Below are 25,612 nucleotides of genomic sequence, written 5' to 3' on the forward strand. Positions count from 1 at the left end.
CAGGATGGTGGGGGGGTGGTCATTCTGGTCCAGCACAAAGATGTAGACGGTAACATTGGCATGGAGTGGGGGGGACCCTGAGTCCCGCACAGCCACAGAGACTGGCAGAACTTGCAGCAGCTCAAAGTCAAAGGTGCGCTGAGCGTAGAGGTTGCCATTGTCAGGGTTGATGTGGACAAAGGAAGAGGTAGGGGCACCCTGAACTTGGCTGCTCTCTATGGAGTAAACGAGACGGGAGTTATCCCCATCATCAGGGTCTGAGGCAGAGACAGTGCACAGCAGTGAGCCAGGTGGGTTGTTCTCTGGGAGGAAGGCATCGTAGGAGGGCTGCAAGAAGTGTGGAGGGTTGTCATTCACATCAGATATGTTGAGGAGCAGTGTGAGCGTTGTGGTGAGGGCAGGAGACCCACCATCCTGGGCAATCAGCTCCACTACATACTGTGAGGTGGACTCTCGGTCCAGGCTCTCCCGGGTGACCAGGGAGAAGTGGTTCTGAAGGGACTTGATGGTGAAAGGCACATTGGGGGAGATCTCCAAGCTCACATCCCCATTGGCCCCTGCATCTCGGTCCCGTACGTTGAAGAGCCCAATGACAGTCGCTGGTGGGGTGTCTTCTGGCACTGGGTTCAGTAGGGAGGTGAGCAGCACCTCTGGGGGGTTGTCATTGACATCCACCACTTCCACCTGTAGCACACAGTGGCCCTCCATCTCTGGGACCCCTCCATCGTGGACTCGCACGTAGATCTCATAGGAAGCTGACTCCTCAAAGTCCAGGGCCCCCTTCACCCGGACCTCACCGCTGCGGGGATCCAGGGTAAAGAGCCTTCGGACCGAGTCGGAGGTTTGAACCCCAAAGGAGTACTGTGTCTCCCCATTGGGACCCTCATCGGGGTCAGACGCGTTGAGCTGGAGGAGCAGGGCCCCCACAGGTGTGTTTTCCAGGACTTGCACCTTGTATGTGGAGCGGTCAAAGGTGGGTGCATTGTCATTGACATCCAGCACCAAGACCGTTATCTGCGCTGTGCCCGAGCGGGGTGGGCTTCCCCCATCCATGGCCGTCAGCACCAGCTGCAGTTCTGGCTGCTCTTCCCTGTCCAGGGCACGCTCCAGCACCAGCTCCGGGAAGAGTTTGCCATCCTGCTGCTGCTTGACGTCCAGGGAGAAGTGGGAGTTGGGGCTCAGCCGGTAGAAGCCCACAGCATTGGTGCCCACATCAGGGTCCTGCGCGCTCTCCAGGGGGAAGCGCGTGGCCACCGTGGCAGACTCGGCGACCCGCAGGGAGCGGTGAGCAGTGGAGAAGCTCGGGGAGTTGTCATTCAGGTCCAGGATCTCCACTTCCAGGCGGAAGAGCTGCAGGGGGTTCTCTGCCACCACCTGCACCGACAGCACACAGCTGGCAGCTGCTCCACACAGACGCTCCCGGTCCAGCTGCTGGCTCACCACCAGCTCACCACTGTCCAGGCGCACGGCGAAGTGGCTCAGGCTCTCCTCTGAGCCCAGGCGCAGCCTACGACCCGGCAACTCCTCCACCTTCAAGCCCAGGTCCCGGGCCACATTCCCCACCACGGTTCCCACCTCTGATTCCTCAACTACCGAGTAGCGGATCTGCCCGGAGACCCAGCCCCAGAGCGAAAACAAACTCAGTACTTGCCATTTCCAGGCGGGTCGCTGGAGGCTGACACTCTCCATGTCCGTGCGCGTCCGGCCCGGGACGCAGCAGGTACTGGGGAGCTGCTAAAAAATCCCTGGATCTCTCTTCCACGGCTTGGAAAACAGCTCCGGGGCTCCGGCAGGCAGCAGCTCCGGCTGTCAGCCTCCGAGCAGAGGGGGTGGGCTGGGGGAGGGGAACTGAATCACAGGCCCAGCGCGGAGGTGGAAAGGAGGGGGGGGGGGGGCAAATCTGCTCCCCCCCCCCAGCTTCAGATCAGCGCCCAATTGGCCGAGAGCTCCATCCCCTCTCATCCAGCACTGGCTCCCTGGAGCTGGGGGAAGCAGGGGCCTGAGCCCGCATCAGTGGGGCTGCCACCCCCGGCCTCCCCTTCGCCAGCCTGAGTCACTTGCTCCGACAGCTCTCTTCCCGTTCGCAGGGAAACTGCACGTCCTGGCAGCCTGGAAGCTTAGGTACAAGCCCTCCCTGTGAGCTCCCCCTTCCACAATGGTGGCTTCACATCGCGCCCACAGACAAAGGGCAGCTGTCATGAGCGCGGGCTAAAGGACTTTTCATGCCTGATGAAAAGGTGCTTGTTAGAGCCCCGAGGTGCCAGGGGCTCTTCTCCCACCTCTTTTCTCCCCCCTCAGCTAATGCTTTGGCTGCTGCCTGGACCCCAGCATTGCCTCTTTAAGTGAGGCATCACTGCCACCAGTACCACCATGAGCTGCGCCCACCCCTCTCAGCCCCCTGTGGGTGTTGGAGGCAGAAGGTGGGAAAACAGAGATGAGTGAACCATTCAAAGCTGGAACCAAATTGCTCCCCACTCACAGCAGGCTGATGCCCCTTCCCCACCCTGAGACAAGAAAAGGATCAGTCTTCACAGTACCCGAGTCACTGCAAACACACAGCCACCAAGCCCACTAGACTGCCACCAGCTCACAACATCAGGTCAGGAGATCAGAGTGGGAAGGAGGCCTGAGCCTGCCTCCTGGCAGACACACATACTGAGATTCTGCAGCAGACACAGGTTTGTAGGCAAGTGATTCCCAGAGGCCAGAAGCAGGGGGCTCAGCTTCCCCAGGGGGAAGCAAAGCAGTCATGTCCCTCTCTTCCCATCCTGGAGGATGGTGGCAAGCTGCAGGGTGTTAGCTCGGTTCACATCCCTGCAGAAGCCTGGTGCAGTCATGCCCTGCAGTCCTGTCCTTGGTGCACAGCACTCTGACCTCCTTTGGGTGCATGCAGACCCTGTGGGCTGAGGTCCACAGCGGTGTGACAGGCAGGGGAGCCAGCTCCTGCCGGACACCCTGCCCATCCCCACCACCCAGGCAGCACAAGGGAACCTGGGGGAATAGGCGAGAGAGGCTGGGGGCACCCGTGCCTGGCAGGGTGGACCGTGTCCCTGTCACCGTCCACCCTGGACGAGGTAAGAACCGGTAGCGGTGCTGCCATCGGGGGCCTCCCTCCCCTCTGCAGCCCCCCTTGCCCGTTCCATGAGCCACGGGGTGGGACCATCATGCTGCCTGTCAGGGAGAGACGGAGCAAGGAACCTCATGATTGGCGCAAAACACCGCCTGGGTCCCACCTACTGCCTGCTCCAGGAGAAGGGAGAGGCAATTCTTAAAGAGACAAGCCAGGAAAATGCTGCACAAGTGGATTTCCTAGCACCCAGAAACCCGGACCTGTTTGGATGTACTCATTCCCTAAGGGCTTCCCACAGTTTCACCAGCAGGAAGCTGTCACAGTAACCTTGACTGCGGGATGTACCCTGTCCACACTCCAGGCAGGGCCCCAGGCAGCTCAGTCAGGTGACAGACATTGCCACCGGCAACATGGGGTGCTGCACCCCTGGGAATGGGTTTGGTGCTGCTGCAGTGCCTCAGCAGAAGCACCCTGTGAAGCTCACACAGTCTAGGTGAATCCATGCAGTGTCCCGAGGTGACTCAGTCACCAGGGAACTGGAGCAAGGGATGGGCTTCACATGGGGGATTCTGCTGCTGCTTGGGTCTGCCAAAGCCCAGGATGAGGGTGGCAAGGCAGGAAGGGTATGGGTTGTCTAGGATGGATAAGAATATGTTCCCGTTCCAGGGGGCAAGAGCTTATGCTGTGGAAAGGCTCTGACCCATATGACCCAGGGAGCTGAGAGATCACTGGAGATCCTTCAGGGCAAGATCCCTCATGGCAGGACACATCACCTGCCACAGATGGGACCAACACCATCCCCACTGCATTGGTTTTGGGGTCTGGGTGTTGCCCTGCAGAGCAAAGAGGTGTGAGGCCTTTGCAGGCTTGATACAGTCTGTGGCATTAGGCTGGATCTTCTGTCACAAGAAAGACTGAAAATCCAGGGCCCAGTGCCAGCCCAGCTGGATTCTCACTGCCAGTGCCTTTCCAGTGTAGTACTGAGGAGTATGAGAGAGCCATGGCTAGGATTCGGGCTTCCTGCCTGCTTGTTATCACCTCCTTCTATCCCCACTCTCAAACCATTTACTGTCCCATCCCCAGAGGCATCTTGCCAGGACCCTTTAATAGAGGGGACATCCCTGTCCCCAGCTGTAGCATGACTCACAACCGCAGAGGAGCATTTGCTCCTGCAGCTGCTGCAGCCATTCCCACCTGCCACAGACCAGAAATGCTGAGTCTGAGCAGCAACGCAAGGCGGGGGGGGGGGGCAGGGAGGGAAGACATAAAATAAGTCTGGGAGGTTTCTGCCTCTGCCTATGATTTGGCCACAGCAAACAGGCAGCACACGCAGCCCCACACCCGTGCACAGCTCACTTCCTCACTGCACCTCACTTCCTTCTGCTCCAAGGAGCCCATCACTCCTACTCACAGCCTGCCAGGACCATTACCAGCACCAACCATCTTGGAAATCCATCAGATCCCCTCCCTGCTTCTGCTGGATCCACCACCCAGCCTCGCCTCTGAGGATCAAAGCATTCCTGTAATGGAAAGCTCTCAAATTGAGATGCACAATTCCCACCGGGGGAGAAGCACAGAAGCTGCCTGAGATGCACAGACGCCTCCCTGGCTGCAGCCAGGACACCAGGCATCACCCAGAGATAGCATCTTACGAACCGTGCGGGGCTTGTTACGAGGTTGTTAAACAACACCTGGATGGAGGACTCACCGTGCTGCTCAGAGCCACAGCCCAGCTCAGTGGAGCCCTGCAAATGTCTGCAATCCCACCCTGAAGCAAACATAATCACAAAGCTTCCATGGAAACAGAACCATCGGGCATCAAACATCGGGACTGCTCTGTGACCAGGATCTGTTAGAAGCACCAGCACCATCCTTCAGCTTCACATATTACACTGTGGGAAATTATGATGAGCCACAGGCAGCTGGTGGCTCCCAGCCCCATTTGCACCATCACCTCCCCAGCCCACACCAGAGCAGGACGCAAAGAGGCCACGTTCCCCTCCCAGTGCCTGACCCCACAACTGCCCCCCTCGGCTCTCATTTTGCAAGTGGAAGAAAATACCAGTAGCAGCAAACATTCTGCCAAGGATTTGCAAGTGGTTGCAAGCTGACCTCGGCCTCCACCGGTTACTCACACAAGGCACAGCCAAAACTGCATCAGAAAGATGTATGTTTGACAACTTGAGCAAACTGACTCACTTGGTCCTGGCTCACCACAGTGCAAATATCATCGACACTCAGGATGGCTCATTTGACCCTGAAGAAGACCTAATCAGCTACAGCTAACCCCTTGTCAGAGACTTGGCACGACCGGACACCCACCCAAGCCCAAATCCACTACCATATGTGTCTGGTATAAAGGAACCACGACTCTGCCTGGCACTGGGACAGGCCAAGGAAGAAGCTACGTTACCTCAGCAGGCGTGGGAAGCCGGCTGGCAGTGCCCACGATCTGGTGGTACAGCCCTGGCTCACCATTCCTCATGGTGCTCTGGCGGCTCCCTAGGGGGCTGGAGGTGAAGGGCTTTTTAGACAGGAGATCACTCTGGCGAGAGTCCGTGGTAAGATAGACCTGGTGGTAGAAGTTGGGTGGTGTGTAGCCACCCCGCACGGCGTCAATGTGGTGGAAGGGCCCTGGTGTCCTGTACAAAGTGCTCCTGGAGGTGTTGTACATCTCCTTTGATTGTCTCCACTTGTAGCACTTGAAGATGCCCACTGATAACATGGAGATGAAGAAAGCTGCTGACACCAAAATCACAGCCAGGATGAGATAGAAAGTCACATGCCTTCTGGGATCGTTGGCAGGTGTCATGTCAGTGAGATCAGTGAGCACCTCCTTGATCATCTCAGCCACAGAGATGGAGACAGTGGCACTGCTGGACAGCACAGGCTCCCCATGGTCTTTCAGCAAGATGACTAGTGTGTGCTGGGGAGCATCATCCTCCCGGAGCTGGCGGGCTGTGAAGATCTCCCCACTGTGTAGCCCAACTGAGAAGAGGCTGGTGTCAGTGGCCTGCAAGAGGGTATAGGAGATCCAGGCATTGTACCCTGCATCTGCATCCACTGCCACCACCTTGGTGACCATGTGCCCGGCAGGAGTGCCTGGTGCCACCACATCAGTATAAGTGGCAGTGGTGTTGGGAAGAGGGTACAGCACAGTTGGAGCATTGTCATTGAGGTCAGTGACAAACACACTGACTGAAACATTAGTGGCCAGAGGTGGAGAGCCACCATCCTGGACCTGCACCATCATGCTGAACTCCACCTGGTCCTCATGGTCCAGGGAAGTGAGCAGGTAGAGGGTGCCATTCTCCTGGTTGATGGAGAAGAGGTGGCCTACAGTGGGGTCACTCTGAAAGAGAGTATAGGAGAGATGGGCATTGCGCCCAAGGTCCGGGTCTGTGGCGCTCACATTAAGGATGGGAATGCCAGGCACATTGTTCTCCAGCACATACACATCGTAGGACTCCTGGGAATACTTGGGTGCATTGTCATTGACATCTGACACCTGCACCAGGATATGTTTTACTGCAGACAAAGATGGTGACCCCGAGTCCTTGGCTGTGATAGTGATGTTATATTCCGACTCCTTTTCCCGGTCCAGGGCTCCTTTTGTTTTCAACGTGTAGTAGTTTTTGAGAGAGGAGCTGAGCATGAACGGGATCCCAGGAGAAATGAAGCAGTTCACCAGACCGTTGTCATGGGAGTCCAAGTCTGTTACACTCAGCAGAGCTACAACTGTCCCAGGGGCTGCATCTTCAGGCACGGGGCTGTACACCGAAGTCACTGTCACCTCTGGAGCGTTGTCATTCACATCCACAACTTCCACCAGCACTTTGCAATGGGCCACACCAGGAACGACACCCTTGTCTTTAGCCTGTAAGTAAATCTCGTACAGCTTCGTTTCCTCGTAGTCCAGCTGCCCTTTGACCCTCAACTCCCCTGTGGCTGAGTTGAGAGCAAAGAGTTCTCGTACCTTGGCAGGCGTGTGGCTGCTGAAGGAATAGACGATGTCTCCGTTGGGCCCATCATCCAGATCATATGCACTGATCCTGGCGACCAGGGTACCACTGGGCGTGTTCTCCCTCACACTTGCCTTGTAGCTTGACTGGTTGAAGACCGGGGTGTTATCATTGGCGTCCACGATGTCAATGTGGATCTGCACATGGGCTGACCGAGGCGGGCTGCCTCCATCCAGCGCGGTCAAGACCAAGCGCAGCTCCTGTTGCTCCTCCCTGTCCAGCTCCTTCTCTAGCACTAGCTCCGCGTACTTGCTGCCATCCACCCTGGTCTGCACGTCGAGGGCAAAGTGCGGGTTGGCGCTGAGCTGGTAGGTCTGCAAAGAGTTAATCCCCACATCGGGGTCTTGCGCGCTCTCTAGCGGGAAGCGCGCTCCGGCCGCCACCGACTCGCTGATTTCCAACTTCGCCTGGCTGTTGGGAAAAACCGGGTCGTTGTCATTGATGTCCTGGATCTCCACAGTGCCGCTGTACAGCTCCAACGGGTTTTCCACCACTATCTCAAAGCTGAGGGAGCAGGGGGAGAGCGCTCCGCAGAGCTCCTCCCGGTCTATCCGCTCGCTCACTAGCAGAGCGCCGCTCGTCAGATCCACCCCGAAGTACTTCTTGTTGCCGCCGGACACCACCCGCAACCGGCGCTCCGGCAGCCGCCCGAGGTCCAGAGCCAGGTCGGCTACCACGTTCCCCACCGCCGAGCCTCTCTGCGCCTCCTCGGGAATCGCATAGCGAATGGCGGCGGAAACCCAGTCGGAAACGCCGAACAAAAGCAAGAGGCTCAGTACCTGCCCCGTCGTCACCCCGCGGCTCCTTACAGCAACGCCGTTCATCGCACAGGACAGCCGCGCTCCCCGCTTCCCCCCCCCGGCCCCAGCTAAAAATCCTCAGCTCGCCCCGTCATGCCGCTGCCCAAGCCGGGAAGCGGCGACCGGCGGGGAAAGGGGCATCGCTTTGCGGGCTCCGCCGTGACTCACTCCCCGGCTCTCTCTGAGACCGTCTGCGCCTCATCCCGGCTCCGAGCGGGGCCGGGCCGCCAGATCCCCCCCGCTCCATCATTGGCCGACAGCGGCACACAGAGTTCCGGCCAATAACTGCACAGAGCGCGGGGCTACCGGAGCCCCGCGGGGCTACCGGAACCCCGCCGAGCACCGCCCGGAGGGAGCGCGGCCACCACAGCCCCAAGGCAGTGGGGCTCAAGCCGGCTGACCCTGAAGGAAGAGCACAGCCCCGCCAAAAACCTAGCGACAAGGACAGCCGGGCTGGGAGAGCCCTGGCAGGGGCAGCGTAGATGGGACACGCGTGCGGGCAGGAAGGTACAAGAGTTGAAGCAAGAGGATGACGCCAAAAGGGGCGAGACAGAAACAGGGTGGGGGTGTCCCCCACGAAAACCTCGTTGGAAAGAGGCAGCGAGAGCAAAGAGGGAAGGTGGAGGGGGCGGGAAGGGAGGTGGGGAGGGTCGCCCGGGGCACGCAGTGAGCCGGAGAGAGTCAGCCCCGGCACAACGCGCCAGCTCCGAGTGTCCCTCGGGTCGCCCGCCCTCCCACCCAAGTGGGATGTCAGCGCCTTCCTAACATCGCGACGTCGCGCCTCTGTGTGCCACCAAAGCAGCGTCGCCGGCAAAAACCGAGGCGGATTCCGCGCTGCCGTGTTACGAGCAGCTCCTCCAGCCGCAGCACACATTGCCCCCCGGGGCAGCTCCTGCCTCAGGGCTCCCAGGAGCACGGCCCCTCCCGCTCCCCACCGCCACCACTCTCCCAGCAGGCATCTTCCCCGACATATCCTAGAAAATCCCAGTCTAATGCGCCCTCTTGCACTCGCCACCTCCCAGCTTGCTCCCCAGTACTTGCTTCCACCAACCAGGCGCAGGGAAATCATGGGCTGTGTCGTGCTGCCTGGCCCAGGGGCGGAGCAGTTCCCGTTCCCGTGCAGGTCCCGGCACTGCGCAGATCACAGCCCCGGCAGCGCCTGGGCGACAAGCAGCCAGATCCCGGGCTGCCTGCCTGCGTTCGGGGTTGTTGCTGAAGGCAACAACTCGCGATACGTCGGCTTTTCCGACGTTTCGAGCGCCCACACAGCTGAAACGACCGCAATTTCGGCGTTCGTCTCCCGTCACCCGCGCAACTACTCTGCGCAATGGGAAGGGAGCGCCAGGAGCCCTGTCAAAACCTGTTAACAGCCGTGAGCACACGGGATCCACCCAGAAAGCCAATATGTGAAGAGAAAAGGATATCAAACGTGTCGGCACAGTCTTTCCTCTCTGCATGTTCAGTTATTTCCTTTCCTACCGAAAAATCGTTGCTGAAATAGATCAGAGCTGCTTATCATTTCCATCATTTTAATCACAGGAAGGGATAGAAGTACGGGCTTTACACCGAGAACACCTTATCGATTGCAATAGGATCTCATTCTGGAGTAATTTGAAGACTGAGAAGGAATACGATATGCTTCACCCCCCCGCAGCTGCATCGTGCACGTAAGTACAAACGGTTGTGATTCTCTGGTCTGGAGAGCTTCTGCAGCAGCCCCTGCCTGCAGGCTCGCCGTGCTGACAGCGGATTTCATTTCTCACAGGCTCTCACGCAAACAAATCCCAATTACCTTTCTCTCTTTACATATAATCTAAAAAGAAGAAAACCCACGGCTCCCTTCGAGATAAATCTTCAAACAGCCTTCAGCCACTTTTTTTTTTCTCTGAAATAGGCTCTGAGGCTTTTTTTCCCCCAGCCACCGCCCACTTAATGTCTTTCCTAAACCATGTTTACTGAGCAATTTCTCTAACGTTCATATAAAGACTGTTTATTAAAGAGTTTATGAGTCCACACAAAACCTGTGTCCAGAGTATCTTGTCCACTTAATCCCAGCAGCAGTAGGATGGCCAAGCAGCGGACAGCTAAGTACAGAGAAGTCGGGAAAGGCATGGAAGACTGAACATTTCCGTCTCCCAGATTTCGACTGATCTGGGGACATTACGACTCTCTCACTTTGACTGGAAACCCGAATATTAAAGGTGACTCCTCAGAGCTCCTGAAAGCACCGTTTAGTGGGAGAGGAGGGGAAACGTGGGATAGCTAAGGGGAAAGGCGCCTTTCCCCTGCGCCTGGAATTCATTCCAAACCCTCAGCCAGAGCCAGTCTGGCGCTATTCCCGGCTCTGCCGGGGCTCCAGGAAAGCCGGTGGCAGCAGACGACTCAAAGCACTTTCCGTTAAGTTCCGGGCTCGGAGCTGCAGTGAGGCACCAGCTCCGGCTTCCCAGGCGAAGGGGAAATGTTAAGCCACGGATGTACCCAGTATTTCCGTTTTGAGAGGCTCAGAGTGGGAAAGAACAGAGCTGGAAGGGAGAACAGAGGACTACACGGACGTTGTCCACGCTGAGTGAACAGCTCGGGATAGATCACACATCACTACCACAGGAAAGAAGAGACAATAAACGAAGTAGTCATTGACCAAGATGAAAGGATTGTCTCAAATTAGGACCCCATGACACTTTTGCCCCTGCTCCACCCCATGTCCACACCACCCACCCCAGCTCAGCACCTGGAGTAGGTCAGACAGCAGTACTGACAAAAGAGTGGCTTCTAGAGTGCAACGAACAATTCCTGGATAAAACCGGGCAGGTAAAAGGGAAGACTCAAGATCACACACTCCCAACCCCCGAGCTATTGAGCGGTGCGCGCGGACACGACGTTGAGCTCTGCTAGTTCCCCAGTGATCCCTGGTGAAAGAGCAAGAGAAGAGAACGAATTCTCTCAAGTCCACAGAAAGGGACCCCGGGACAGAAGCTCACCTGTGCCGAGTTCCCAGGGCTGGGAGGGTCCTTCCCGGAGCGAGTACCTAATCTAGAAGATTCCCCGGCCAGGAGTCGGTCAGACAGCGCTACCGTCCCTGGTCTCAGAAATGTGAAGTCCTTCTGGCCCGGCTCGGAGGCTAAACACACCTCGTAGGAGTAGGGCAAGGGCAGCGTGCTGCTGCAGTAGTTGTACGGTGCTTTTGAGCCCAGGCTGGAATATAGTTCCTTATCAGAAGTTACAAAAATAGGAGGACTCCTCGAACGCCGGCATTTAAAGAATATAAAAATGACTGTCACAACGAATAACAAGGACACGGCCGCGAGCGCCACCACAAGTATGATGTTTAGATCAGACGTCAGCTCGGACACAGAGTCTCTGTCGCTCAACTCCGGCAGCGCCTCCTGCAAGCTCTCGGCCAGCACCACGTGCAGCGTGGCCGTGGCCGACAGCGCCGGCTGCCCGTGGTCCTTCACCACGGCCACCAGCCGCTGCTTGGCCGCGTCCCGCTCCGACACGGCCCGCGCCGTGCGCACCTCGCCGCTGTGCAGCCCCACGCGGAACAGCGCCGGCTCCGCCGCCGCCACCAGCTCGTACGACAGCCACGCGTTGCGCCCCGCGTCCGCGTCCACCGCCACCACCTTGGCCACCAGGTAGCCGGCCTCGGCCGAGCGCGGCACCACCTCGAACGGCGCCGCCGCCGCCCCGCCCGCCTCCCCCGGGCCCGCCGCCGGCCACAGCACCCGCGGCGCGTTGTCGTTGCGGTCCAGCACGAAGACGCGCACCGTGGCCGTCGAGCTCCGCGCCGGCGCCCCCGCCGTCCTGCGCCCGCACCGCCACCGCGAACTCGCGGCACTGCTCGTAGTCGAACGAGCGCTGCGCGTACACCGCGCCGCTCCGCGCCTCCACCGACACGTAGGGCGCCGCGCCCGCGCTGCCGCCCGCCAGCCAGTAGCTCACGCGCCCGTTGGCGCCCGCGTCCGCGTCCCGCGCGCGCACGCGCAGCACCGCCGCGCCCGCCGCGTTGTTCTCCGCCACGTAGGCGCTGTAGGCCGCCTCCTCGAACACCGGCGCGTTGTCGTTCACGTCCGACACCTCCAGCACCAGCGCCGCGCGGCTCCACAGCGACGGGCTGCCCCGGTCCCTGCCCACCACCCACACGCGGTGCTCCGCCGCCTGCTCCCGGTCCAGCGCGCTCGCCGTCACCACCTTGTACGAGCCGCCCGACGACGCCACCAGCGACAGCGGCGCCTCGCCCGACAGCTCCAGCCACACGGCGCCGTTCTCGCCCGAGTCCGGGTCGGTCACCTTCACCAGCGCCACCACCGTGCCGACTGCCGCGTCCTCGGGCACCGGGCTCGACACCGACAGTATCGTGATTTCGGGGGCGTTGTCGTTCATGTCCACTACTTCCACCTCCACCTTACAGTGAGCCGTGCGCCCGCCGCCGTCCCTCGCCTCCACCAGCAGCGTGTAGCCTCGAGTGTCCTCAAAGTCCAACGTCTCCTTCAGAGCGATAGTGCCGCTCTCCGCGTCCACCACGAACTTCTCAAGCACCTTGGCCGGCATTTTCCCGAAGCCGTAGGTGATGCGCGCGTTGCTGCCGGCGTCGGCGTCCGAGGCGGAGACGTTCAGCACCGTGGATCCCGACGGCGCGTCCTCCCGCACGCTCACCCGGTACCGGTCCTGCGCGAACACGGGCGCGTTGTCGTTGGCGTCCGTGACGTTGATGCAGAGCTGGGCGGTGCCGCTGCGGGGCGGGTCGCCGCCGTCCAGCGCCGTCAGCACCAGCCGCAGGCTCTGCTCGCTCTCCCGATCCAGCGCTCGGCGCAGCACCAGCTCCGCGAACTTGCTCCCGTCCTCGCTCTCCTTCACCTCCACCGCCAAGTATTTGTTGTCCTCCAGCTCGTAGCCCTGCAGCGCGTTGCTGCCCACGTCCGGGTCTTCTGCCACGCCCAAGGCAAAGCGGGCGCCGGGAGGGGTCAATTCGCTGATCTCAAGCTGGAAATTATCTTGCAGGAAGCGCGGTGCGTTGTCGTTGACGTCGTGGATGTCGACCTGGACGTGGAAGACGTTGAGCGGGTTGTGCAGCAGCGCCTCGAAGCTGACGGAGCAGGACGCCGCCTCGCCGCACATCTCCTCCCGGTCCAGCCGCTCGCTCACGTACAGCTGCCCGCTCTCCCCGCTCACGCCGAAGTATTGCTTCTCGGCGCTGAGCCGCAGCTTGCGTGCCGGCAGCTCCGCCGGGCTCAGCCCCAGGTCCCGCGCCAGCGGCCCCACCAGCGAGCCTCTGCCCAGCTCCTCGGGGATGGCGTAGCGGATCCGCTCCGGCGCCGCCCGGCAGCACAAGCCCAGCAGCAGCAAGGCGGCCAGCAGCACTCGCCCGCCTGCTCGCCGCCGCCTCGGCCTCTGCCTGCCCGCCATGCTCGCCAGCGCTCGCCGCGCTCCTCCCTCCTGCCGCTGCCCTCGCTCGCTCCCTGCCAGCCCCTCTCCGCAGCCCGCGCAGGGGCCGCCGGACGGCAGCGAGCTCGGCGCCGCCTCGGACGCCGCTGCTCTCGCCTCTCTCTGCTGCCCGTGCCGCTGCCGCTCTGCCCGGCGCCGGCCGAGCGAGCAGCCTGCGGGGGCAGGACGCTGCGGCGGCTGCGGCTGCGGCTCCAGCGCCGCTCCTTGTCGGCCAACAGCGGCACCCGGAGGCGCCGCCACGACACCGCAGCCGCTCCCCGCGCCCCCAGCCTCGCTGCCGGCAGCTGCCGCGAGTCGGCGCCGTCCGCCTCCGAAATGCTCCAGTCGCACTCCGGTCCGGACAGATTTCTCATTCCCTCTATACGCGCGAACCAAGGCGCTCTGATCACCAGTGGAAATCAGGATTCTGTCTGGGAACGTGTACCCGAGCGGTGGAGGAGCGCGCAGACAGTGTGCAGCAGAGCGGCGATCAGTACAGGTAAGTACAGCCGGGTATGTTGTACAGCCGATGTCTGACATTCTCACAGCTGCGGGTTGTCTTTCCTCGGCTGTTTTCTGCCATTTCTACGAGCTCCGAGAAGCATCGGCTACGAAGTACCTCGCAGGATAAGCTGTGGTAGAATTGCAGCTCCAGAGCCGTCACTTCCTTTGAGGAGATACATGTTTGTACCCTTTTTATTTCCTGTACCTCTGGTACTGAATCTCTGGGAGAACACGTCAAGCCTCACTCTCTACAAGACCACTATCAACATATGCTGCTAGTCTTAGAAATCACGGAGATCACCACAGCATCTTGCTCTAAAACTGTGAACACAAACCTACTAAAACATATTTTTTTTCAAATACCGCTTCTTTCAGTCAATGAGGTAAGTTCGTTCTCAGAACATAAAAGTTCCCGAGAGCCTCAGATACTTCAATTACTAATGGGCTATTTCGAAAATTGGAAAGAGGAGCTGTTTGCAACGTGTGAGCTGCTTTTCCCAGGCCAGTCGGGACTTCCAGGGAAAAGAAAAAAAAAGTCAACCAACACAAAACCACAAGAACCAAATGTGGACTGTTCTTCAAAAGAAGAAAAGGCAGAATGTCAGCCCCACAGAAGGCAGTTTGCCCGTGATACAAACACAGCGACGTGCACTTTGGATCCGTCCAAACTTCAGGTGTGGGCTGGTCTGACAATGGAAAGAGTAAAACCCTTTTCCTTGAGAATAAAGTAGCTCAGTTCCTGATGCTCCTCAGGGCCTGTTTGCACACTGACACCACCTCTCAGCAACGCTCAAAGGAAAGAGCGGAAATCAAGACCTTGTAGAAACCGACAGACCTTAGCTGGTCACCACGGGGAGAAGGGGGCACACTGTGACCCACTGAATTCTTTCAAGCTCTACACAGGGGTTGGGAACTACAGGTACTGCAGATTTTCTCAACACTCCTGTTGCTCCAAACAAGAAACAGCTCCATGGATGACCCATGCTTGTTCACAGGGTCTTGCTGATAACTCAGTTCCCAGTTATGTCCTCACACTGCTCCCTCAAAACATAATCCCTCAAAAACACCCCTCACGTATTCACCCTCCTTTGGCAGAAGAGACCACAAAGTTCCAGTGGGAACAGGTTTCTCATGGCCAGCAGGGTCTTTCCAGCTGCAGTGGGACTCTGGATGTGCTCACCGACTGAGAAAACTTCTCTAACCACTGTCACTGTTAAGGTAACACTGCTCTGACAGTTTGTCTCGATTGTGAACACTAAAACATCAATTTTAAACACCGAGCATGTAAAAATTAAGCCCTGCTGCACGAGTCAATGATATGAAACAAGCCAGGATTTCTTGCCATTTCTTGAAGTGTCGTGTCATCTGCAACACATTCCTGAAGAAACTGCCACAATATTGTCTACTTTCTAGCACTTCTCCCATAGTTTGAAGGCCTTATAGACTATAATAGTGCAACATCCAGTCTGGAAACATGGAGTTCTTCCACTTCACTCCATCTTTGGAAGGGCACAGCAGTGGCTCAACACCGAGGTTGTCAAGCACTGCTCACATACTGACGTGTGCTTCATAATTTAACACGTATCAACAATGAAGTTTGCTCCTCTTCCATCCACTTCCTCTCTGGAGGGAGTTCCCTCCTGGAGCTCCCTTTGACCCGAACAAGGAAATTCCCACAAACAACAAGAAATTTACCAAAACAGCTGGGAATTGTCTCTCGGTTGAAGAAGTGCCTCTAGCATGGGAAACACACAGCATCCTGGCACCCAAGGTTGAGGCAGCTGTCACCACCGGCTGAGGAACACGCTGTGCAAGGAACTTCCACAAAAGACGAGCACTAAAGCAGGCACAGGCACCTCTATGTCCATTCCAAACCATGGCTTACATTCACCCTGAATCATGGCTGGTAATGAAAAAGATGTGTAGCAAGGGTGATAATTCAGTGAACCAAAGACGGGCTTGAAAAAAAAATCTCACTTAACGCGCTGTTCATGATTAAAACTATTATGTATTTCTAATAGATCCATCACACGGGTCAAACTGGTTGCCCTGCCTGGTCAGGAGCACAGAAGGAGAAGATGAACTGTCTAATCATTAGCACTATAGGAATAGTAGTTCCCACTTCCTCACACACGGCCCTCAGCGACCATCAAGAATGAAGGACACAAGAGCAAGGGCTGCTACACGCGCGAGCAAGAAATTACACAAAAGTAGCAGAAAGGCTGCATACAAGGGACGAATTATTTATCTGCAACGACAGGTTATACACGGGGCTGCTAACGCTCCATTTCTGATCCTACTCAAACACAATTGCTGCCAATTGATGCCGGGCCCTGCTCGTACAGCAAACGGCCATTTGCTATCAACGCATCCATTCAGAAGAGCTAATGCTGACTGGAAAATTAGTACTAAACATGCCAGGGGACGGAATGAGAAACGATCTGGGAGCTGATTACACCACAAAACCCAGCTCTAACGAAATTCCAGCTACCAGCTGACTCCCTTCTCCTGCCTTGTTGCCATTGATCATCATCACTTGACAGACTCCACGGAAAGAAAAGGTGCACAGACAACGTCTGCTTACCATACATAATATTTGATTTCTTAGCATGTGAATGTGACAAACAAGAGCATTTCTACCAGTACCACTGTAAGGAAACATGTCTATGAAAGTCTTTCTCTTCACAGCTGTAAACATGAAAGGCACGTTAGGACACTCAGACAAATGGAAAAGGTAAGATCTTCCACCATCATGAGAGACAAAGGCACATCTCCTCATCAGCACAACCTGCCTTTGACAGGGACATCATTAAGGTGTTACTTAGGCACTCAATACATAGTTTGCTCTTCCTAAGGCTCCCATTACGGTATTTGTCAGAAGTACATACTTAAGCTGTTAGTTTAGAACCGATAAGGACGTGCAGACACAGAAAAAGAACCTCCCAGGTCTCCCAAAACACCTGGAGTAACCTGAATCTCTCCTCTCCCCATCTCGTAAGACTCCTGCCATTGTGCATACTTTCAAGCCAAGGCAAATCCACTACCCTTATGAATTAGTTTGCCTTAAAAGATTGAAAATCAGCAAAATACACCTCGAGGTTCCTGCAATTGCCCTTCACACACAGCCACCTAAACACCTATAAAATACAACTTTTACTATCTTATTTCATATTTATGAACTGCAAACAGACACCGTCAAGGGACCAGTTCTTGCCCAGCCCCTTCCACGACCCGAGGGAAAAAGATGGCAGCATAAACCAATATAAATACATTTCATTCCTCGCCACGTTTTCATGGAGAAACAGGAAAGCTGAGAAGAGCGGAAACCACAAGTAGAAAAATTAAACACCAGGGCATTAATGCTCCGACTCTGATACTAATGAAACACAATCGGTTCAGGAAGGTACCGTGCACTCCTAATAGTGCAGACCGCCCTTTGTTAACACTGCAACACTTCCGTGCAGAAGAGCTAATGACGGCAGGAAACCCGTTATGACAAACGGCCTGACACGGACTAAGAACAAAAAGCTCCGCTCTAACGAAGCCCTACCGACCAGCAGCGTCCAAGTTCATGCCGCCCGCACCAGCGGTTCCGCTGAGCAACCGCCCGACGGTCCCTTCCTCTGCAGCAAGAGCGGCCCACAAAGAGCGCGCTGCTGAGCAACGCTCCGAATTGCCCGTTAACGAAAGAACCTCCCCACGGCAAAAGGGCGGAAACCTAGGGACAGGGAGGCGAAGGAAGAGAGGAGCAAGGAGGGTCAGAGGCACTCACCGGGGGGGGCAGCAGCAGCGGCGGGGTCGGCGCCGGCAGGGTCCTCCCCGAGCAGCGGCGCGGGCTCGGCGGGCGGCGGGCGGGCCGGGAGGGTGTCGCAGCAGCTGCCGCCCGACAAGCCGAGCTGGCTCTTGCGCGAGTCGGCGGTGAGCGACACCTCGTGCGAGTAGGAGTGCAGGAAGGCGCGGACGCCGTCGATGCCCACGAAGTGCGAGGCCGGCACGCCGCGCAAGGCGCCGCTGCCCGCCGCCAGCAGCTGCGAGCGCCGCCAGCGCCGCAGGCGCAGCGCCAGCAGCAGCAGCAGGAAGGCGAGGAAGAGGCACGACACGGCCGCCACGGCCACCACCAGCCACCGCGTCAGCCTGCCGGCCGGCTCGCCCGGCGCCGCCGCTGCCGCGCTGCCCAGCTCCGACAGCAGCTCGGCCACGCTCTCGGCCAGCACCACCGTCAGCGTGGCCGTGGCCGACAGCGCCGGCCGCCCGTGGTCCTTCACCACCACCACCAGGCTCTGCCGCGCCGCGTCGCGGGCCAGCGGGAAGCGCGCCGTGCGCACCTCGCCGCTGTGCAGCCCCACGCGGAACAGCCCCGGCTCCGTCGCCTTGGCCAGCTCGTACGACAGCCACGCGTTCTGCCCCGCGTCCGCGTCCACCGCCACCACCTTGGCCACCAGCGCCCCGGGCTCCGCCGACCGCGGCGCCAGCTCCACGCCCGCCCACCCCGACCCCGACGCCGCCGCCGCCGCCGGCGGGTACAGCACCTGCGGCGCGTTGTCGTTCTCGTCCACGATCTCCAGCCGCACCGACACGTTGCTGCTCAGCGCCGGCGCGCCGCCGTCCTCCGCCACCACCCACAGCCCCACCTCGCGCACCTCCTCGTAGTCGAAGGAGCGCAGCGCGTACAGCGCGCCCGTCTCCGCCTGCACCGACACGTACGACGACAGCGCCGAGCCCCGCACACGCCCCTCCCGCAGCCGGTAGCGCACGCGCGCGTTCTGCCCCCAGTCCGCGTCCGCCGCCCGCACCCGCAGCACCAGCGCGCCCGCCGCGTTGTTCTCGGCCAGCCGCGCGCTGTACCGCGCCTCCGCGAACACCGGCGCGTTGTCGTTCACGTCCAGCACCCGCAGCGCCAGCACCGCGCTGCTCCGCAGCGACGGCGACCCGCCGTCCGCCGCCCGCACCGTCACGTTGTACTGCGGCACCTCCTCGCGGTCCAGCTCCCGCGTCGTCACCACGCGGTAGTAATTCTCAAGCGACTTCTCCAGCCGGAACGGGACGCCGGCGGCCAGCGAGCAGCGCACCTCGCCGTTGGCGCCCGAGTCCCGGTCCTGCACGTGCAGCAGGGCCACCACGGTCCCCGACGGGGCGTCCTCCGAGATCTCGCTCAGCGCCGACGACACCGTGAGTTCGGGAGCGTTGTCGTTGATATCTGTCAAGGTGATGGAGATTTTGGCTGTGTCGAAAAGACCCCCGCCGTCTCTTGCTTGCACCTCTAGTTCGTAGGAGTCTGCTTCCTCAAAGTCCATGCTCTGCATCAGCGTGATCGCTCCCGTCTCGGAGTCTAACTGGAAAATCTGCGAGGCTTTCTCTGTGATTTTCTTGAACGAGTATTTAACGTGGCCGTTCGTGCCGTCGTCGGCGTCGGTGGCCGTGAGGGTGAGGAGGGTGGAGCCCACGGGCACGTCCTCCGCCACGCGCACCGTGTACTCCGCCGCGCTGAACACGGGCGCGTTGTCGTTCGCGTCCAGCACCGCCACGCGGATCCGCGCCGTGCCCGTCCGCGCCGGCTCGCCGCCGTCGCTCGCCCTCAGCACCAGCTCGTGAAACGCCGCCTCCTCCCGGTCCAGCGCCTTCGCCAGCACCAGCTCGGGACGCTGATCCCCGCCGGGGCCCGCCTGCACGGCCAGCGAGAAGTGCTCGTCGCCGCTCAGCTCGTAGCTCTGCAGAGAATTACGTCCCACATCCGGGTCGTGAGCCTCCGCCAGGGGAAACCGGGACCCGGGGGCTGTCGTCTCGCTTATTATCTCCTCCAGCTCAATTTCCTTGAAGCTGGGCGCATTGTCGTTAATGTCCGTGATTTCCACTTCGACTCCATAAACCTTCATGTCCCCCTCCGCTATCAGCTCACACCGCAGCACGCATTGCTGCGCACTCTCGCACAGCTGCTCCCGGTCTATCCTCTCCGCCGTCACCAAATGTCCCGTCTTCCCGTGCAGAGCGAAATACTGCGTCCTACCTCTGTCTATGATGCGCACGCCGCGGTCGCGGAGCGCCGGCAGGTCCAGCGCCAGGTCCTTGGCCACGTCGCCCACGAACGAGCCCTTGGGCATCTCCTCGGCAACCGAGTAGCGCAGCTGCCCCCACGCCGCCTCCCACGCCGCCACCAGCACGCCCCACAGCAGGGCTCGCTCCCGCCGGCCCCAGCGCCTCCCCGCCATTGCCCGCAGCTCCGCCGCACACACCGCCAAGCCTGCTCCCGACACCGCTCCGCTCCCGCCTGGACGCTCCCGCCGGCCCCTCCGCCTCGCCGCACCACGGCTCCGCACCGGGGGACGCTCGCAGACCGCCCGGCCGCCGAGCCAGCCAGCGAGCGAGCGAGCGAGCCGGGACGCAGCGGGCGGGGCTGCCTGCAGCGCTCCGGCCTTCCTCTCGCTCCTCCTCGGTCAGCAGCGGCGCCCGCAGCCTCCTCCCGGCACTGCAGCCACCGAGCGCTGCCCAGCGCTGCCCGCCCCAGCGCTCCCCGGCAGCTCGGCCACACACATCCCACCGCTCGGGGAAAACCACTCCCAATGCTGAGAGATATGTATCTCGCAATGCCGATTTCTATGTCAAAGAAAATAGAATATGTAGAATACCTGGAGACTTATCCCACTACTCCCAAAGCACAATCCCTGTAGCTCCTGGAATTACTTCTTCCTCTCTCTGCACACCTAAAGTGTCTCATACAGCCCCATTAAATCCCCACATAGAGACCAACAGAACAGAACAGTATTGAAGAACCTGCCCGAAATGGACACTGGTGATTGCCTGCAATGACTTTCTCTTATCCCTGCTTTTCCTTTTAACGGTTCCTTTTGCTTCTATCACACTAATAAAATGACGGGCTGATAGAGATTCACGTAAAGTAAAATATTGCATCTCATTTGAAGGTAAAGAATATTACGTGTCTCTTCCCACAGTTGAAAACCACTCTCCCCAGCACCGATTTCAGTAACAATCGTGGCAGAATTACTACTATACGTACAGGAAAAGAAGTAAAAAGTGGAAATAAATTAAACCGTGATATTCAGACACACACCCACCCAGAACCTTCCATATTCTCAGTCTCAACATTTTCCAGATTCTCAGAAGCTTCCTTCTGGCGAAAATCTTCTGCTTTGTTCCCCAAAGACTTAAGGGAAAATATGTTTGTGAGTACAGCAAGAATAACAGCAGGTACGCCTGTTTTCCCAACAGTCCTGTTTTCTGAACAGTAATTTACATCGGAGGATGCAAGGAATGATTCCAAGAAGCCACTGAGATAACGGCTACAACTATTAAATTGTTGGAACATCTAAAAATGCAGCTAATGCTGAGAACCTTCATCTTGGTAGGATACAATTTCACGAAAGCACAGTAGGACGGCAGAAAACAAGCACCGCTGCACACCCTGATCTATGCGGACCGTTTGTCAAAGTGGAAATGGCCTTCATTCAAGTGCCTAATGGCTGACATTTGCATTTCTATCTCCTCAGAATGGGTACAGACCTCCTCTGCTAGCACAGACACCCTAAAGAACTGTTGCAAAAAGAGGCTGAGAGACCGAATTCCTCGGTGCAGTATTGCCCCCTTCAAGACCATCAAATGGGTTCAAGCACCTCTCTTTGGGAAAGGCAGATAGAAATATTAAATAACTCCGAAATACAAAAGGCGAGGGTTTTCTTTCTCTCCTTTAGATCTCATTCAACACCTGCATTTATGTTGGAAACGCTGAGCAGAAAGGGTAAAAGCAGAGAACTACCGCACAGGACGGAAGCAATTGAAAAGAGAACTAACTGCACTGAGCAGGAATGCCCGGACAGATAACTCGACCCGCTGGGGTTTCCATTTCTGCAGAAGGCTTTCCGCAAATGACGGGCGACTGGCTCCTTCGTCTTACACGAACAACCCCTGAGTCCTCCTTTCATGGAGAAAACACGCACGTTTCAGGAAGGACAAACTCTCCGACATCAAGCGACAATCCCATTTCCCCGATTCCATCACGCAGAACCAGCAGATCTCATTCTACACGGGAAGGATTCGCCTTCGCCCTGACTGACAAACTCTTTTAGACAACACGAGTGTGGAAGAGAAAACCTGACTCTCTGATCAACAATAACTGAAAAGTGCCACGGCCAACTGCCTGCTTTAGGGAGAGGCAGTCACCGCGCTCTTTCACTCACTCCCGCAGACACGCACCAGCGCTCCCCAGCCACCCCACCCGCGTAAAACCCCACCCGTGAAACAGACAACCCAGAGGACCAAAAATGCAAGAAGAGAAGACACACCTGTCAGGAAGGAAAAACTCTCCAAATTCAAGCGTCAATATCATTATGCCAACTCCGTCACACAACAGATATCGTAATAGCGAGTTCACAAGAGTTGAAGACAAAAAACTCTGAGCTCAACCTGAACCTGTCATCACCGATAAACTGGAAAGTGCCCCAGAGAACTGCCTGCTGTAAGGGAAAAACAGTCACCCCGCTCTTTCGCTCACTCCCACGTTCAGCGCCATCAAACAAGTCTAATCACCACTCTTGAAGAAAGGGGGTTAGGAAAAGACGACACATCTTGCTTGCTTAGGTGTTGTGTGTTTGGGATCCCATTCTGCACCGTCACCCGTTTATGAAACTGCAGGAAATTGCACGACAGGAGGAAGTCAGGGAACTAAGAGGAGAAAGCAATGATAAGTAACTGCACAAAATCAGGCCTGAATACAATGGATCCACTCTATAATGCTGACTACTCTGCAACACGGTCTTCATCCAAACGATGAGAGGAGATGAGAGGGCACAAGACGGAAGATGAGAACATTCACTAGAGAGAAACAGTCTGTAACTGCCCATTCATTGCATGGAGAAAACACGCCCGTTTCCAGAAAGGAAACGCTCTTCATCACCAAGAGTCAATTCCACTTTTCAACAAACGACTGCAGAGAACAAGTCCAGCTGCACCTCCTGCTCTATGCGGGCCATTTGTAAAGGTTCAAAGAGCTTGAATTCAAGTGCCTAATTGCTTCATTTGCATATCTATGCCATCAGAATGGGTAGAGACCTCCTCTGGAAACACCGGCAGTCACAACAACAATAGATCCCTGCACAGGGAAACTGCCTCCACAAGTTCAGCCGCCCCGCTCGGACATTTCTGCAGAAGCCTCTCCCCAAAAACGGGCGACTCTCTCCTCCTTCATCTGAGAGGAGCAATCAGTAACTTAACCCTTCCTGGAGAGAACACGCACGTTTCAGGAAGGAAAAACTCTCCAACACCAAACGACAATCCCGTTTCCCCAAATCCAACAGGCAGAACCAGCAGATCTCATTCTACACAGGACACACTCCCCTCCCCATTACTGACATTTCCCCTTTTAGTCAACACAAGACAAAACCTCTCAGCTCAACCTGAACCCGTCATCACACATAAACTGAAGACTGCCGCGGCGAGCTGCCTGCTCTGACTGGAATAGAGACAGTCCGGTTGTACGTTCCCTCTCGGACACACGCACCAGCGCTCCCCAGCCACCCCACCCGAGGAACACGCACCCCAGGGTTCAAAAGGACTGAAGAAAAAGAGCCTCTCCCCAAAAATGGGCGACACTCTCCTCCTTCATCTGAGAGGAGCAATCAGGAACCTAACCATTCCTGGAGAAAACACGAACGTTTCAAGAAGGAAAACTCTCCCGTACAAAATGACAATTCCGTTTCGCCAACTTTATCACGCAGAATCAGCAGATCTAATTCTACATAGGAAGGATTCACCTTCCCCATTACTGACACAACTCGCACCCGCGCTTCCCAGCCACCCCAGCCCGGGGGGTCTGAAAAGGAGCTCTGCTTTAAATATCTCATAGGGAACACGGTGTAAATTATCTTTACCGAAAGGAGGGACTGAAATCAGACATGTAAAGTGTGAAAACGGTGCGATCAATCCAACCTCGCCAGAATCATATACTTGGCTCCCCGCAAACTGCTGGGAAAATGGCTTTGAGAGTAACGCAAGAACAACACCAGGTACGCCTGGTTTCCTGATGTTCCTCAGGAGACAATGCCTACATCATCGAAGTGCTGGAACACTTCAACATGCAGCTCATCCTGAGGAAGGAAGAGCATCGGGGCGGCAGTTGCCCTTTTTAATAGAACATTCATGTAGCGTTTCTAGAGTTTCTACACAATCGTGCTGAATTCAGCAGACAGAAGGACTATGAAGGGCCTCTCTTGTCAGATGTCAAGATGTAAAGTATCATACCTTCTTTAATTATTCAACAATGATTCAGCTAAATCCTTTACATTTCATCTTGGTAAGAAACGCTTTAAACACAGTTCTGTAAAACGGCAGAAGAGATTCCAGCTGCACCTCCTGCTGCAGTCGGCCCGTTTGTAAATGTGTAAATGGCCTTTATTCATGGCCCTAATGGCTCTCATTTGCATATCTACGTCCTCGGATTGGTTACAGACCGCTCCTGGTAGCTCAGACACCCACAAGAACAAGAAAAAAGGGGCTGAAAAAGAGACCTCCTCGGTTCAGTATTTCCCCTTTCAAACGTTCAAGCACCTGGTTTGTTCAGGGCTTATTGGTTGTTTTTGAGACCCCATTCTACACCCTCATCCGTTTATAAAAGGCTGAGCAGGAACTGGTCACAAATAAGGGAACTGAGGGAACTGACACACAGGAGAAAGAAGATAGAAATAACTACACAACGAACTCAGAAATAACTATCTGCAAAAAACTTATCCTCCCCAATAAGTGATTCAAACGTCAATCCGATTTCTCCAGACTCCGTCTCACACAGCAAAAAGATCTCGTTCTACTCAGGGAGTTAACACTCAAAACCTTCTCGCTACAGAGAAACTGAAGAGTGACAAGACGAACTGCCTGCTTTAGGGAAAGGCAGTCACCGCGCTCTTTCACTCACTCCCGGAGACACGCACCAGCGCTCCCCAGCCACCCCACCCGCGTAAAAACCCCACCCGTGAAACAGACAACCCAGAGGACCAAAAATGCAAGAAGAGAAGACACACCTGTCAGGAAGGAAAAACTCTCCAACATTAAGCATCAATATAATTATGCCAACTCTGTCCCACAGCAGATAGCATCATAGCGAGCTCAAAAGAGTTGAAGACAAAAAACTCTGAGCTCAACCTGAACCTGTCATCACCGATAAACTGGAAAGTGCCCCAGAGAACTGCCTGCTGTAAGGGAAAAACAGTCACCCCGCTCTTTCGCTCACTCCCACGTTCAGCGCCATCAAACAAGTCTAATCACCACTCTTGAAGAAAGGGGGTTAGGAAAAGACGACACATCTTGCTTGCTTAGGTGTTGTGTGTTTGGGATCCCGTTCTACACCGTCACCCGTTTATGAAACTGCAGGAGATTGCACGACAGGAGGAAGTCAGGGAACTAACAGGAGAAAGCAATGATAAGTAACTGCACAAAATCAGGCCTGAATACAATGGATCCACTCTATAATGCTGACTACTCTGCAACACGGTCTTCATCCAAACGATGAGAGGAGATGAGAGGGCACAAGACGGAAGATGAGAACATTGACTAGGGAGAAACAGTCTGTAACTGCCCATTGCACGGAGAAAACACGCCCGTTTCCAGAAAGGAAACGCTCTTCATCACCAAGAGGCAATTCCACTTTTCAACAAACGACTGCAGAGAACAAGTCCAGCTGCACCTCCTGCTCTATGCCGGCCATATATAAAGGTTCAAAGAGCCTGAATTCAAGTGCCTAATTGCTTCATTTGCATATCTATGCCATCAGAATGGGTAGAGACCTCCTCTGGAAA

At 56.7% G+C, this 25,612-nt stretch overlaps 1 protein-coding gene across 20 annotated transcripts in view; it reads right to left on the bottom strand.

Annotated features, from left to right (window-relative positions):
• LOC127389887 (protocadherin gamma-A4-like) overlaps nt 1-25,612 on the bottom strand; it is a 215,298-nt gene that overhangs the window by 33,333 nt on the left and 156,353 nt on the right. Inside the window, exon 1 of one of the 20 annotated variants that reach the window (XM_051630827.1) lies at nt 18,611-20,032. The exons of 15 other annotated variants lie outside the window; for them this stretch is intronic. In XM_051630827.1, coding sequence (XP_051486787.1) covers nt 18,611-20,023 — 1,413 coding nt within the window. In that variant the 5' untranslated portion in view covers nt 20,024-20,032. Of the gene's footprint in view, nt 1-1,651; nt 1,686-5,483; nt 8,184-8,943; nt 9,006-12,080; nt 13,541-18,610; nt 20,033-25,612 lie in introns of those variants that run through there. 4 more of the 20 variants (XM_051630828.1, XM_051630839.1, XM_051630818.1 and 1 more) reach the window with 4 other exon arrangements.

The sequence above is a fragment of the Apus apus genome, chromosome 13 (assembly GCF_020740795.1).
Source record: "Apus apus isolate bApuApu2 chromosome 13, bApuApu2.pri.cur, whole genome shotgun sequence".
Taxonomy (NCBI): Eukaryota; Metazoa; Chordata; class Aves; order Apodiformes; family Apodidae; genus Apus; species Apus apus.